We start from the raw sequence: 14,406 nt of genomic DNA on the forward strand, positions 1-14,406 counted from the left end.
AACCAACTTTAATGATCGGCGTCCTTCGATTAGGCCTCTTTTTCGTCAAGTTGGTTAACAAATATCAATTTAAGTTAGCAGATTTTCAAAAAAAAATTGACGCTTGTGTAAGCAGAAACGGCCCCAAAGGGGTAAAACTCCCGAAATTTCTCAACCGGGAAGAAAAAAATTCATTGACGTTTCTTTGTTTCCAAACCAACTTGATGCAGCTTTTTTAATGATCGGCGTCCTTCGATTAGGCCTCTTTTTCATCAAGTTGGTTATAACAAATATCAATTTATGAGATTTTCAAAAAAAATTATAAAACGACCTCAATTGGGCTAAAAACACCATTTTTTGTCAATATTTTCTTGATGATCGGCGTTCTTCAATTAGGCCTTATTAAAATTTTTGACGTTTCTTTTGTTTCCAAACCAACTTGATGCAACTTTTTTGATGATGGACGTCCTTCAATTAGGCCTCTTTTTTGTCAAGTTGGTTAACAAATATCAATTTAAGTTAGCAGATTTTCAAAAAAAAATTGACGCTTGTGTAAGCAGAAACGGCCCCGAAGGGGCAAAACTCCAGAAAAATAACCCATTTCTCAACCGGGAAGAAAAAAAATTCATTGACGTTTCTTTTGTTTCCAAACCGATTTGATGCAACTTTAATGATCGGCATCCTTTGATTAGGCCTTTTTTTCGTCAAGTTGGTTAACAAATATCAATTTATGAGATTTTCAAAAAAAAAACGACTTCAATTGGGCTAAAAACACCATTTTTTGTCAACATTTTCTTGATGATTGGCGTCCTTCAATTAGGCCTCTAGGCCTCTTTCGTCATGTTGGTTACCAAATATCAATTTGAGTTATCAAATTTAAAAAACGACCTCAATTGGGCTAAAAACCTCATTTTTGTCAACTTGATGATCGGCGTCCTTTAATTAGGCGTTATTTTGTCAGGTTGGTACCAAATGTCAAATTCAAAATCCATTTTTTTTTTCAGCAATTGGAGGAGGTCCGCCAGGTGGGTTCGTTCAAGAAAGGCACGATGGTAACCGGTCACAACGTGGCCGACATAGTCGTAATTTTGAAGACTTTGCCCACACGAGAAGCCGTCGAGGCCCTCGGTAACAAAGTGAAAGAAGACTTGAAGAATTTGATGAAGAGTGAAGTGGTGACCAAAGGCGAGCAACTCAACCACACGACCAACGAACGCGGCATTGAAATCAGCAATAGTTTTGCTTGTGTCCGCGTAATGGTGACCACCTTGCACCACAACATCCGTAAATTGGACCCCGAGATCCACTTGGACCAAAAAATCATGTTGAGCCACTTGGCGGCTATCCGACATAGCCGTTGGTTCGAGGAAAACGCTCATCATTCATCAATTAAAGTGTTGATTCGGTTGTTGAGAGACATTCGGTCGAGGTTTGAGGGTTTCGAGCCGTTGACTCCATGGATGTTGGATTTGTTGGCGCATTTCGCTATTATGCATAATCCTAGTCGACAGGCGTTGCCCATTAATGTCGCATTTCGGAGGGTTTTTCAGTTGTTGTCAGCGGGGCTGTTTCTACCAGGATCGGCGGGGATTACTGATCCTTGCGAAGGGGTCAGTTTGCGGATTCACACAGCGATGACGTTGGAACAGCAAGATATTTGTTGTTTGACAGCGCAGACTTTGTTAAGGGTGTTGTCACATGGGGGGTACAAACACATCCTAGGATTAGAAGGGAATGCGTCAATCGCTAAGGAAATGTCGGTTTGGGATGGGGTGGTGGTGTCACCACTGGACAAAGCCTACGAGAACCCCCCAGAGAAGAAGGAAGGGGAGGAAGAGGACGAGGATATGGAAGCCGAAGGGGATGAAAGTATGGAAACGATTGATAATTAGTGTATATTTAATGAAAATATAATCGTAATTTCTAAAGACATTTATTTGGTAAAAACACAGTCTATTATTATTATTATTATTATCATCATCTACATGCAGGGATTATGTTGGGTGTTGATATGGTGGCAAAACACTCTAGGGTTGGGCCCACTGGGGACTGGAATCCGGAACAGTTTCCCTTCAGGCATACAAACGCAAACTTTGTATTGAGAAGTGACATAGTTGGTATTCCTGACTGTCGCAATAGGGATTCTCCTAACATCGATAAAAGTCCCATCGTTTCCGCTCAAAACAATCGATCCGTTGTTAGTTTTCAAATAAATGTCTTGATCAGCGCTCCAGAAAATATCCTTCCCATCCATCCTCGTCCCTTCGGAACCTTTAAAGGTCAAAATGCGCCCTTCCACTTTGAGTTTGGCATGCAGGGGGCTGGCAATCCGATTGGTGAAGAGGCTTTTCGCGTCGAAATCATTGGCCCCCTTTAGGGAGCGAAAATTCGGCGTGTCTGTACTAAAAACCGTGTCGTGTTTATTCCTGACGTGGAAGGAGTCGAAGCCCCAGAAAGTGGTCCCGTTTTTGGTGATGCGCACCTGGTTGCTGGGGCGGCCGTTCCGCAAAGACATGAGGTTGAGTAAGACGGCACTTTCCTCACTTGTGATTTGCACGGGCTCGTCTTTGAAGCCTTCGATCTTGCCGTTGCGTTTGTACATGTGTCCCAAGTCGGTGAGGCCGAAAAACTTCACCGCGTACTCGTCGGGCACCAACTCGATGCTTTCCATGCCTTGTCCCAGACGCAAAACGCCCAGAATGGTGATGGTAAGTAGGAGGTTTCCGACCGCGAGGATGAAAAGTAGGGCGACTAGGGTCCAAAATGCGAAGGTTTTCCGCCCGCGAAGGCCCGTTTTGGTGAGGTGTTGCTCGTGGACGGGGACGTAGCCAGCTTTGAAGTTGTTGTTGTGGTGTTTGGAGACGGAGCGTTTGAGGAGGGCTTTGTCCCGGATTGAGATTGAGTCGACTTCGTCCGAGAATATTTCGGATGTTGGGGATGTGGTCATGCTGGAAATGGGGCGATAAATGGGGAAAAAGTCAGTCGAACTTACTTGTTTTGCACACGAGGATGGTCGATGGGAGACTGGAGGCGTCGCGACGCATGTGCTAGGCGTCGTGGTCTATATTGAACCAGTGGCGCGCCTGGCGAATTTTTTGTTGCATTGGGGGCGTGATTTAGGGTCAAGTAGGGGATTTTTTGCCCATTTGGGATTAAAACACTCGAAATGTCAGCACATTTTCTTTATTTTTAAATAATTACAAGACGAATCGGGTTTTATTTTGATGTGTTGTTTTTGCCATATCAGTTTTTTAACACTCCTTTCTTTGCTTTGTGTTTTTTTCTTTTTTCCACACTTTTTGTTTTTTTTTTTAATCGTTCCAAATCCAATTTCATTTTGGATTACTTTAAAAAAACAATGATAGTTTACGAGGATATATTTCAAATTCTATTAGTAAGTTGAGAGAACATTAAAAAATATGCATTTGTTGTTAATTAAATTTGTTAACTATTAATCGTAGAAGAAATAATTGCAATTACTGGAAAAAATTGCAAAAACATGCATTTGAATGAAAAACATGAAATTTTCGTGGAATTCAGACCAGAATATCACAAAATCGGCTTATTTTTTAAGTGAAATCTTTGCTTTCTTGTATTATCAGGTCGATGCAAACTATATTATAAAATATCTTCTGTATGTTTTCACTCATTTCGTTCGATTTAGTTAATTATTCAACAAGAATTGTGTTTATTAAAAGAACTATTCTTAATTTATGCAAAAAAATTGCAACCAGTTGAAATTTATTCGACTTATTTTGTGCGGTTTAGCTCATTTTTCAGTAAAAAATTAAATCGCAAATTTTTGACCATTACAAAGAAAATAAAATTTTTTTGATTATTTATAATTTAATTTGGATCAAACACTCAATCGTAAGTTGGAAATGGATATTTTTTGGCCCTAGACTCTCATTAAATTCTGATTTCTTTTTAGTTTTTTGTTTCACACGATTTTTTCTTTTGATTTTTTTTCACTCTTTGTTTTTTATGTTTTGCTTATTGTAAGAAATTTTATTACGCCGATGCAAAACACCACGGAGACATACTGTTTTCGAGCTTTCCCTTAGGTTACATATTCTTTAATAAGAATTGCTTTTATCAAAGAAAAAATTGAAAAATATGGTCTTTTGTTTTGGTTCCTTTTTTGTAGTTATAAAATGGAACAAAAAAATATAAAAATTACTTTTTTTTGATTACTTATAGTTAATTTTTTATTATCATTCAGTTTAGTCAATCGTAAGCCGGAAATGGAGATTTTAGGTTCTAGTGGTTAAAAATAAAAAACAACCTAAAATAACGTACTTTTTCATTAAGTCCAAAAAAAGACTCATATGAGGGACTATTCTTGACTTTTTCAGGTTTATTTGTTCGATTTAACATATTTTTCAATAAGAATCGCTGGAGTTGGAATTGGATATTTTTTGGCCCTAGACTCTCATTAAATCCTGGAAAAAACATGCTTCCTTAATATTTTGTTTTAATGCGATTTTTTCTTTCACTCTCTGTTTTGCTCATTGTAAGAAATTTTATTAAACAGGTTCTAGACATACTGTTTTCGAGTTTTTCATTTGGTTTTACATATTTTTTTAATAAGAATTCCTTTTAATAAAAAAAAATGTTCAATAATGTAAAAAATTTAAAAAATATGGTCTGAAATAGGTTATTTGTTTCGGTTGTTTTTTATGTTATAAAGAGGAACAAGAAAACTATAAAAATGTTTTTCTTTTGATTATTTATAATTAAATTTGGTTTTATCCTTTGATAAACTTTGGACTGCTTGGTGAATCGTAAGCCGGAGATGAAGATTTTTTTGGTTCTACACCCGAAAATAGTGGTTAAAAATAAAAAATATTACCCAAAATAACGTATTATTTCTTTGAGTCCAAAAAAACCTCATTTTAGAGACTTTAAATGAGTCCGTAAAATAGCTACTTTTGTGAGCGTATACAATTATTTTGTTTTTCGCTTATTTCATGAAAATTTATTGAGTGGACACAAATTTTTTGATGAGAATCGCTCTTATTAAGGAAACAATTGCAAAAACATAAAATCTTCTTTGAATTCATAGCAGAAATCGCAAAAACGATTTATTTCTTAATGAACACTGCTTGGTATTATAAATTTGTACAAACTATTACAAAAATTTGTTGTGTTTGATTTTGTGAATTATTTCGTTCGATTAAGGATTGCTCTTATTTAAGAAAATATTTAATTTATGTAAAAAATTGCAAGTGGATTTTTTTTTTTCATTCAGTTTAGCTCACTTTTTAGCAAGAATTGCTTTTATTAAAAAATGTGGAAAAAGACAACTAGAAAAATTAATTATTTTTTGATTATTTAGAATTAAATTTGGTTTTATCAAATAGTCATTTATAAGCCGGTCCTAGACGTAAAATCGTTAAAGGATTAAGTTATCTTTTTCCGATTTAATTTAATTAAACCCTTGAAAACCGTTTTTACAATTTCTTTCATTGATTTTGTCACTGTCGTGTTTTCTCTATTGATTTCTTTGTTCTTACAATCCAATTTAATTTATTTTTATGTTTTGGACTCTTCCACTTGAGTCATCAAATCTTTGCTAATTATTTTTTGTACTTACGTGCTTTTTTCGTATTTTATTGTTTGCTAAGAGGTGCTTTTTACGGTTCCTTCTTCTTCAAATAAAGTACAGAAAAACAAAGGGGAATTTGTGAATTAAGTAATTAATCATAGTTGTTGGGTGTCAGTACAAATTTCAAATTTTTTGAAGTTGTTCAAGTTCAAAATTCTTGTGTTTAACAATGTTTCGGCCGTTTTTCAAGTACACCAAGGTACTAAAACCCTTCACATTGATACGGTTTTTAACCAATGATAATTTTTCAGAGAAACCCGTTTCTCCCCTCGTTCTACGTAAAAAATTACGAAGTGAGTATTCCACTTACCTTGTCTCTTATTTAATAGTCTGAACCTGTATGAAAGATTTTCTTGGGGTATAGTGAGGTTTGATGTTGACTTGTTGAATTGCTAATTCTTATAAACCAATGTTTTTTATTTCTGAATATCAATAAATAAGGTTTTGTACATCACATTAGTTACAGTGTTTTTGGGAATGTAGCTTAAATAACAACTATGTTAACCCTCGAATATATTATATACAGAATTTAATTTTGGAAAATATATCTGAATTGTCCGATTGATTAATTACATCGTCACTTTTCAAGTATAGGATATGTAAATCTAACAAATGTGGGCCTGTCTCTACAACTAACACACCTATGAATATGAAAATGGAAAAAATCTGATTATTACCCACACGAGCAGACTACTCCGAGTAAGGAAGACAACAAGGCAAAAACCGACCACCACCGATTGGGTTTTTTTCGTTTTTTTTGTTCCGTTGGAAGCCCTGTGTGTCGGTGGTGTCGGTGCACGATGTTATATATAACATGGGCGCCGACTTTTCATATTTTCAACGGGTGCATAAAAAAATTGGTATAACTTGCAGAACAATTACGCGAAAAAACGATTTCTTCTTCCCTAATGTTTGGAAAATTTAAAAACAATATAATTTTTTGTTTAGTACAAATAAATAACATATGTAAAGAAAAAAGTACATGTTCAAAAAATTAAAAAAGACTACTTTTTGATACAACCCTTATATTCTCTTTTTTTGGCACTATTATTGCGAATTGCGTAATAACTGTAGCACAGAAAAAAAAATTGCTGAAAGATCCCAAAACTAAAAGCTTCAAAATGTGTTTTTTTTCTTCCTATAATTTTTTGGAATAGTGCATTAATTTCAAATTCATTATTTTGTCTTTTACAAAACCAAATACAAAATTTACCATTAAAAAATGCCAAAAACTAAAAATGGGCAATTGAGAGAGTGAAAAGCTCAATAAAATTTTAGTTTCAGAGATGGTGTCTCAAATAACTTTTTTTTTTTTAATTAAGCCAAAAAAAAATCCTAATGTAACATTTATCACGGATTGCGATTTTGTTACTAAAAATTGGTTTCGAAATATCGTAAAAAAGAAAAATGTAAATTTTTAGATATACTAACTAGATTTTTTTATTAAATAATTGACAGGAAGGCCCAAATAAGGCGTCAAGATTAGACTTAAAAATGAATTAAAATCACCAAAAATCACTAAAAAATTCAGCAATTTTTTTTGTTTCTATTTTTTGGAATAGTGTATTTAACTTCAAATTTTTCGTTGTCTTTTACAAAACCAAATACAAAATTTACCACTAAAAGTACCAAAAACTAAAAATGGGCAATTGAGAGAGTGAAAAGCTCAATAAAATTTTAGTTTCAGAGATTATTGTTTTAAATATAATAATTTTTTTTTGTTAGTTTTCTGTTTAAAAAATTAAGGCAAAAAAAATCAAACTATAAATTCAGCTAAGGTCAAAAAGCTGATTTTTTTTTATTAAATAATTGACAGGGTGGCCCAAATAAGGTGTCAAGATTAGACTTAAAAATGAATTAAAATCACCAAAAATAAAGCTTAAAAATGTTTTTTTTTTAAATCACTAAAAAATTCAGTAACCTTATTTATTTATTGTTTTAAATAAACTTTTTTTTTGTTACTTTTCTGTTTAAGAAATTAAGCCAAATAAAATCCTGATAAAATTTATCACGGATTGCGATTTTATTACTAAAAATTGGGTTCAAAATATCGGAAAAAACATCGAAAATAACCAAAATGCAAATCTTTAGATGCATTTCTAGGATAAACTAAACTATAAACTCAGCTAAAGTCAAAAAGCTGAATTTTTTTTTATCAAATAATTAAAAATGAATTAAAATCACCAAAAATAAAGCTTCAAAATGTTTCTTTTTTAAAAAATCCCTAAAAAATTCAGCATTTTTTTTCCTATAATTTTTTGGAATAGTGTATTAATTTCAAATTTATCGTTTTGTCTTTTACAAAACCAAATACAAAATTTACCATTAAAAAATGACAAAAATTAAAAATGGGGAATTGAGAGAGTGAAAAGCTCAATAAAATTTCAGTTTCAGAGATGTTGTTTCAAATAAACTTTTTTTTGTTAGTCAAAGTCAAATTATAAATTCAGCTAAGGTCAAAAAACTGATTTTTTTTTTAATAATTGACAGGGTGGCCCAAATAAGACGTCAAGATTACATTTAAAAATGAATTAAAATCACCAAAAATAAAGCTTCAAAATGTTTTTTTTTTTCAAAAATCACTAAAAAACATTTTTTGTTCCTATAATTTTTTGGAATAGTTTGTTCAAATACCTTAAAAAAACATTAAGCCAAATTTATGTCTGATTGCGATTTTGTTATTAATAATTGGTTTCGAAATATCGGAAAAAAGGTCGAAAATAACAAAAATGGAAATTTTTAGATGCATTTCTAGGATAAACTAAACTATAAACTCAGCTAAAGTCAAAAAGCTGTTTTTTTTTTATCAAATAATTGACAGGGTGGCCCAAATAAGGCGTCAAGATTAGACTTAAAAATGAATTAAAATCACCAAAAATAAAGCTTCAAAATGTGTTTTATTTTTTGAAAATAACTAAAAAATTCAGAAATTTTTTTGTTTCTATAATTTTTTGGAATAATTTCAAATTTATCGTTTTGTCTTTTACAAAACCAAATACATAATTTACCATTAAAAAAAATGCCAAAAACTAAAAATGGTCAATCAAGAGAGTGAAAAACTCGATAAAATTTTAGTTTCAGAGATATTGTTTCAAATAAACTTTTTTGTTTAAAAAATTAAGCAAAACCAAAACAAAATCCTGATATAAAATTTATCATGGATTGCGATTTTGTTATTAGAAATTGGTTTCGAAATATCGGAAAACACGTCGAAAATAAAATGTTGCAAGTAAATTTAGTAAATTTTTTTTTCAAAAAATCGTAAAAACATCTTGTAGGAAATTTATTCCAATTTTTGAAACTATTTTTACATTCTCTGTGCGGGCATTGGTTGCTGAGTTATCGATGATCTCAAAGACAAAAAGATCCTTTTTCATTAATAGTCAAAAATTTTAGCGAAAAATGGCATAAAAAAGCAAATTGACGCTAAATGAAAAAAATACAATTTTTTTTTCACTATTTCTTAGGACTACGTAATAACCGCAACACAGAAAATTTTTTGCCAAAAGATTTCAAACCTAGAAACTTGAAGCTTTGAAATGGATTTTTAAAATTTTTCAGAAATCATTTAAGAAATTTTTTTGGAATAGTAAAAGGTCAAGGAGGAAATCTTTTTTTCAATTTGAAAAATGTAAAAACAAAATAGACTAACACTCGAAGGGGAAAATAGAAAATTTAAGAGTTATTAAAGCAAGATTTAGATTTTTCAATGGGTGCCCCGTACCCATTAAAAAATTAGAATGTGTGCACCCATATAGTCGGCGCCCATGGTCACAAACAGCTACTGCATACACATTCAACAGGCCAGTCCTACCTCTCTACCACCAAGTCAAAAGTCCTACAACAGAGTTCCAGAACCGCTCCTCCTCCTCCTCCTCCTTCTCCTCTATTGTCGCGGTATAAGGCACGGAAACAGCTAAAGACACAGACCGTGCAGTGAGTGACCAGACTGTTATCACAGAAAGCGGTGATTAGACTAGAACTATGTTAATAGCAATCACGCCGGTCCGTCAGGATTGTTGATCAAGCAGCATTCTACTTTATGAAACTACTTTATTCGTAACGGCTCTACTACAGTGCAATTGCGAACCAAGTCGCACACTACACTACACACATAGATACATTCTACGAACACTAAATCTAAACTATGAAAATTATACATTACTTAGTAGCTACAGTAACTTTAAAATACATACGACAAACAGCTAAACATAAATGTCTAACCAGGTGAATAAAAAGTATGGAATTTCGTAAACTAATTATAGTAGCGTAAAGTACAATTAAAATGTGACCATTTATCAGGAATAAAATTTTTCGAAATTTTTTTTTTGCAATTTGAAAAATTTATTTTGAAAAAAGTACTGACTAAAAAACAATTTTATTTAATCAGAGGTCATTTTTAGATCATAATCTTTAATTAAAAAAATTGCCATGGTGGGTTGCCATTAAAAAAAAAATTTTTTTTTCCAGAACTCAAAAACTAAAAGAAATTTCGAAAAATGTTATTCTTGNTGGCAAAATTGCAATTTAGGTAATTTTTTTATTTAAATATAAAGTAGATAGTTGTCATCCTTAGATTATAACCTTCCTGAGAAAAATGGTTTTATGGTGGGTTGCCATTAAAAAAAAAATTTTTTTTTCCAGAACTCAAAAACTAAAAGAAATTTCGAAAAATGTTATTCTTGATAAATGGTCACATTTTAATTGTACTTCACGCTACACTAATTATTTTTTTCGTAAAGTGCTTAGTTTGTGAAAAAAACGCTTGGTTTCATATTTTTATTCACCCGGTATGTAACAGGAGCGGTGGCGGCAGCCCGCTAACTAGTTGCTTTGACCGTTTTAGTTTGCCTCTCAAACAGACCCTCTCTCGATATTTATTTATGTATATGTACATAGGGTGGTTCACTTAACAAGTGAAACTAAAACTTTATTTGTCTTAACATTTATAATTGATAATACAAAAATAGAGGGTTCATTCTGTCTCACAACGCTTATTGCTGTCAACTGGATAAAAATTTTTTTACATTTTTTATTGTCGCCGCGAGACGGCGCCCCGCCAGCGCCCAACAACTATCACAAGGCAGGCCAAAGGCCGTCGTCCCATCGGCACTCCTAACACTAAGCATCTTACAATTATTATAAAAACATCATACGATGAGCGATGACGCGAAACCAAGAGCAAAATACTGAATAGGAGATTTTTTTGAATAGTGCTCTTAGTTTCGTTAGGAGATATATCGGGGATTCGGGCTCACTCAGGGCAAGTTTTTATCAAATGTAAAAAATCGTTTTCATTTGCAATTTTTTCTTTAATATTGAAAAATATGTTAAATCGGACAAATAAACGGATTTTTCTGCATTTTGTTCCATTTAATAAATTTTCCTAAAATAAGCGAAAAACAAAAAAATGTATGAAGCCCCTAAAATGAGTTTTTAGGTTATGTTTTTTAATTTCAACCACTATTTTCGATTCTAGAGCCAAAAATCTCCATTTCCGGCTTATGATTGACTAAACTAGACGATAAAACCAAATTTGTAAGTAATTAAAAATAAAAAAAATCGTATTGAGACAAAAAATTAAGAAAGAAGTCATGTTTTTTTTTTCAGGGATTTAATGAGAGTCTAGGGCCAAAAAATATCAATTTCCAACTTACAATTGAGTGTTTGTTTGATAAAACCAAATTTAATTACAGATAATCAAAAAAAATTCATTTTGGTCAAAATTAGTCGACATATTTTTTTTTACACGAAATAAGTAAAATAAATTTCATCTGATTGCAATTTTTTACGTAAGTGTAGTTTTTCTAATAAACACAATTCTTGTGCTAAATCGAACAAAATGAGTCAAAAAAGCAAACAAGATATTTTTATAATAGATTGCATTGATCTAATAAAGATTTCATTAAAAAAAAATAAGTCGGATTTGTGATTTCTAGTCTAAATTCAATGAAAATTTCATGTTTTTCATTTTCTTGCAATTTTTTTCTTTAATGAGGGCGATTCTCATTGAAAATATGTTAAATCGAACAAATAAACCGGAAAAAGTCAAGAAAAGTCCCTCAAATGAGTCTTGTTTTGGATAAAAGAAATGGTACGTTATTTTAGGTTGTTTTTTATTTTTAACCACTATTTTCGAGTCTAGAAACAAAAATCTCTATTTCCGGTTTACCGTTGACTAAACTGAATGATAATATCAAATGTAATTATAAGTAATATAATTTTTAGTTTTCTTGTTCCATTTTATAACTACAAAATAAAGGAACCAAAACAATAACTTATTTCAGACCATATATTTCAATTTTTTCTTTAATAAAAGCAATTCCTATTAAAGAATATGTAAAACCTAACGAAAAACTCGAAAACAGTATGTTTCCGTGGTGTTTTGCATAGGCGTAATAAAATTTCTTACAATAAGCAAAACATTAAAAACAAAGAGTGAAAAAAAATCAATAGAAAAAAATCGCTTGAAACAATAGATTAAAAAAGAAATCAGGATTTAACTATAAATAATCAATTTTTTTTATTTTTTTTTGGAATGGTTAATTTTTTTTTACTGAAAAAATGAGCTAAACCTCACGAAATAAGTCGAATAAATTTCATCTGGTTGCAATTTTGTGGATAAATATTTAAAAATTTCTGGTCTGAATTCGATGAAAATTTCTTGTTTTTCATTCAAATGCAAATTTCTACAATTTTTTCCAATAATTATAATTATTATTGATGTTATTCGGTAATATAGTTGAATTATAATTAGCAATAAAAGGTGATTTATTAAGTTTAATTAACAACAAATGCATATTTTTTAATGTTTTTTCAATTTATTAATAGAATTTGAAATATCCTCGTAAAGTATCATTGTTTTGTTGAAACAATCCAAAATGAAATTGGATTTTATTAAAGAAAAAATTGCAAAAAAATGGAAAAGATGAAATTTTCATCGAATTTAAACCAAAAATCGCAAAATCAAAAACTTATTAACTATTATAAAAATTATGTTCTGTTTATTTTTTTGCATAATAAAGGGAAAACATAAAACTTTTATTACAAAATCAAAAACTTATTTTTTAATGAAAACTTTTGTTCCCAAACCAAAAAGTGCTTTTTTCCGCTTGAATATGTTAGTTTTGTTAACTTTTTTAAAGAAAAAAATTGCACAAGAAAGGGAAAACATGAAATTTTCATTGAATTGCAAAATAAAAACTTATTTTATTGTCTTCAAAGCGAAAAGTGCTTTTTTATGCTTGATTCAAAAAAAAAATGTTAAAAGTTTTGTTAGAACAATCCAAAATAAAATTGAATTTTATAAAAAAAAAATTGCACAAGAAAGGCAAAACATGAAATTTTCATTGAATCGCAAAATCAAAAACTTATTTTTTAAGGAAAACTTTTGTCCCCAAACCGAAAAGTGCTTTTTTCCGCCTGATTAAAAAAAATGTTAGTTTTATTAAAACAATCCAAAATGAAATTGGATTTTATTAAAGAAAAAATTGCACAAGAAAGGGAAATCATGAAATTTTCATTGAATCGCAAAATCAAAAACTTATTTTTCAAAGAAAACTACTTTTCTCCGCTCGATTAAAAAAAAAGTTAAAGTTTTGGATTTTATTATAGAAAAAATTTCATTGAATCGCAAAATCAAAAACTTATTTTTTAATGAAAACTTTTGTCCCCAAACCGAAAAGTGCTTTTNTTTGGATTTTATTATAGAAAAAATTTCATTGAATCGCAAAATCAAAAACTTATTTTTTAATGAAAACTTTTGTCCCCAAACCGAAAAGTGCTTTTCTCCGCCTGATTCAAAAAAAAATGTTAAAGTTTTGTTAAAACAATCCAAAATGTAATTGGATTTTATTAAAGAAAAAATTGCACAAAAAAGGGAAATCATGAAATTTTCATTGCATCGCAAAATCAAAAACTTATTTTTCAAGGAAAACCGAAAACTACTTTTCTCCGCTCGATTCAAAAAAAAAGTTAAAAGTTTTGGATTTGATTATAGAAAAAAAGTCATTTTTTTCGCTTGATTCAAAAACTTTCATCCTGAGTGATCCCGAATCCCGAATTATATATCAACTTTCGTTGCGTCAGCCAAGAGACGCATTGGTCCGCGAATCACACTATGAAAAAAAAAAACTCGATGCACAGCTACTACGGAATGTGGGCAGGTCTGTTGTGAAGGAGGATGAAAATCAGGCCGATGCCTTGACTAGGGGGGCAAACTATGGCGTAGCTCCAAGACTCAGTCTAAAATACATAAACGGGAGGGGCACAAACCCGACCATACAAGTCGCAAAAGTGTCACTTTAGCTGCCTGCGAAATGCATAGACGGTAAAAAAAAAAAAAAACTATCGCTATCATCGATGAGATCTATAACAGTAATAAATAGCAAAATAATTAAGTATCGCTCAGTCAATTCGGTAATAAATTAAGTACCTACGAATAATTTAAGTACAATAGAAAAAAAAAAGGGGATTTATTGCCATGGAGAGGATACAGAGCAAATTTCGTTTAATACTGATTATTGCGAGTTATTGCTAAATGCTAAATGAGCCTAGCATTAACGCAAATGAGATTCTATATCTATGTACACATTTTTTTATTTATTGAAATATCAAAAACGCAGTCAAAATAGGCACGAGTCGCCACCATTGACAAAAATTGGAAATGTTTCGTGGAAGTCCCGTTTAATAAAAAAACACAGTGAGCAAAATTACGTTCAAACGTACATGCCGACGCCGTACATGGAGCCCCAATCGACCCCTTGAAAGCTCGACATGTCGACATTGGTGAGGTTGTAGCCCTGGTAGGGGCTAGCGCC

The 14,406-nt window shown here is 31.4% G+C and overlaps 3 protein-coding genes across 3 annotated transcripts in view; 1 reads left to right on the forward strand and 2 right to left on the reverse strand.

The window, feature by feature from the left end:
• LOC123007902 (interleukin enhancer-binding factor 2 homolog) overlaps positions 1-2,207 on the forward strand; it is a 4,196-nt gene extending 1,989 nt beyond the window's left edge. Inside the window, exons 3-4 of the mRNA XM_044403406.1 lie at positions 984-1,919; positions 1,971-2,207. Coding sequence (XP_044259341.1) covers positions 984-1,871 — 888 coding nt within the window. The 3' untranslated portion in view covers positions 1,872-1,919; positions 1,971-2,207. The remainder of the gene's footprint in view (positions 1-983; positions 1,920-1,970) is intronic.
• On the reverse strand, positions 1,897-3,060 carry LOC123007903 (beta-sarcoglycan). The gene is made up of 2 exons (XM_044403407.1): positions 2,972-3,060; positions 1,897-2,927 (listed from the first exon to the last, which is right to left on the reverse strand). The coding sequence occupies exon 2, from the start codon at positions 2,924-2,926 to the stop codon at positions 1,961-1,963; it is 966 nt and encodes a 321-aa protein (XP_044259342.1). The 5' UTR covers position 2,927; positions 2,972-3,060; the 3' UTR covers positions 1,897-1,960.
• Positions 3,061-13,735: 10,675 nt separating this feature from the next.
• The window catches only part of LOC123007727 (RNA-binding protein Musashi homolog 2-like), an 82,793-nt gene continuing 82,122 nt past the window's right edge, over positions 13,736-14,406 (reverse strand). The window contains exon 6 of the mRNA XM_044403145.1: positions 13,736-13,831. Within this exon, the coding sequence (XP_044259080.1) occupies positions 13,736-13,831 (96 nt within the window). The remainder of the gene's footprint in view (positions 13,832-14,406) is intronic.

This window comes from Tribolium madens, unplaced genomic scaffold (assembly GCF_015345945.1).
Source record: "Tribolium madens isolate multiple individuals breed KSU strain unplaced genomic scaffold, Tmad_KSU_1.1 Scaffold_3;HRSCAF=73;Tcas5.2_LG2, whole genome shotgun sequence".
Lineage (NCBI taxonomy): Eukaryota > Metazoa > Arthropoda > Insecta > Coleoptera > Tenebrionidae > Tribolium > Tribolium madens.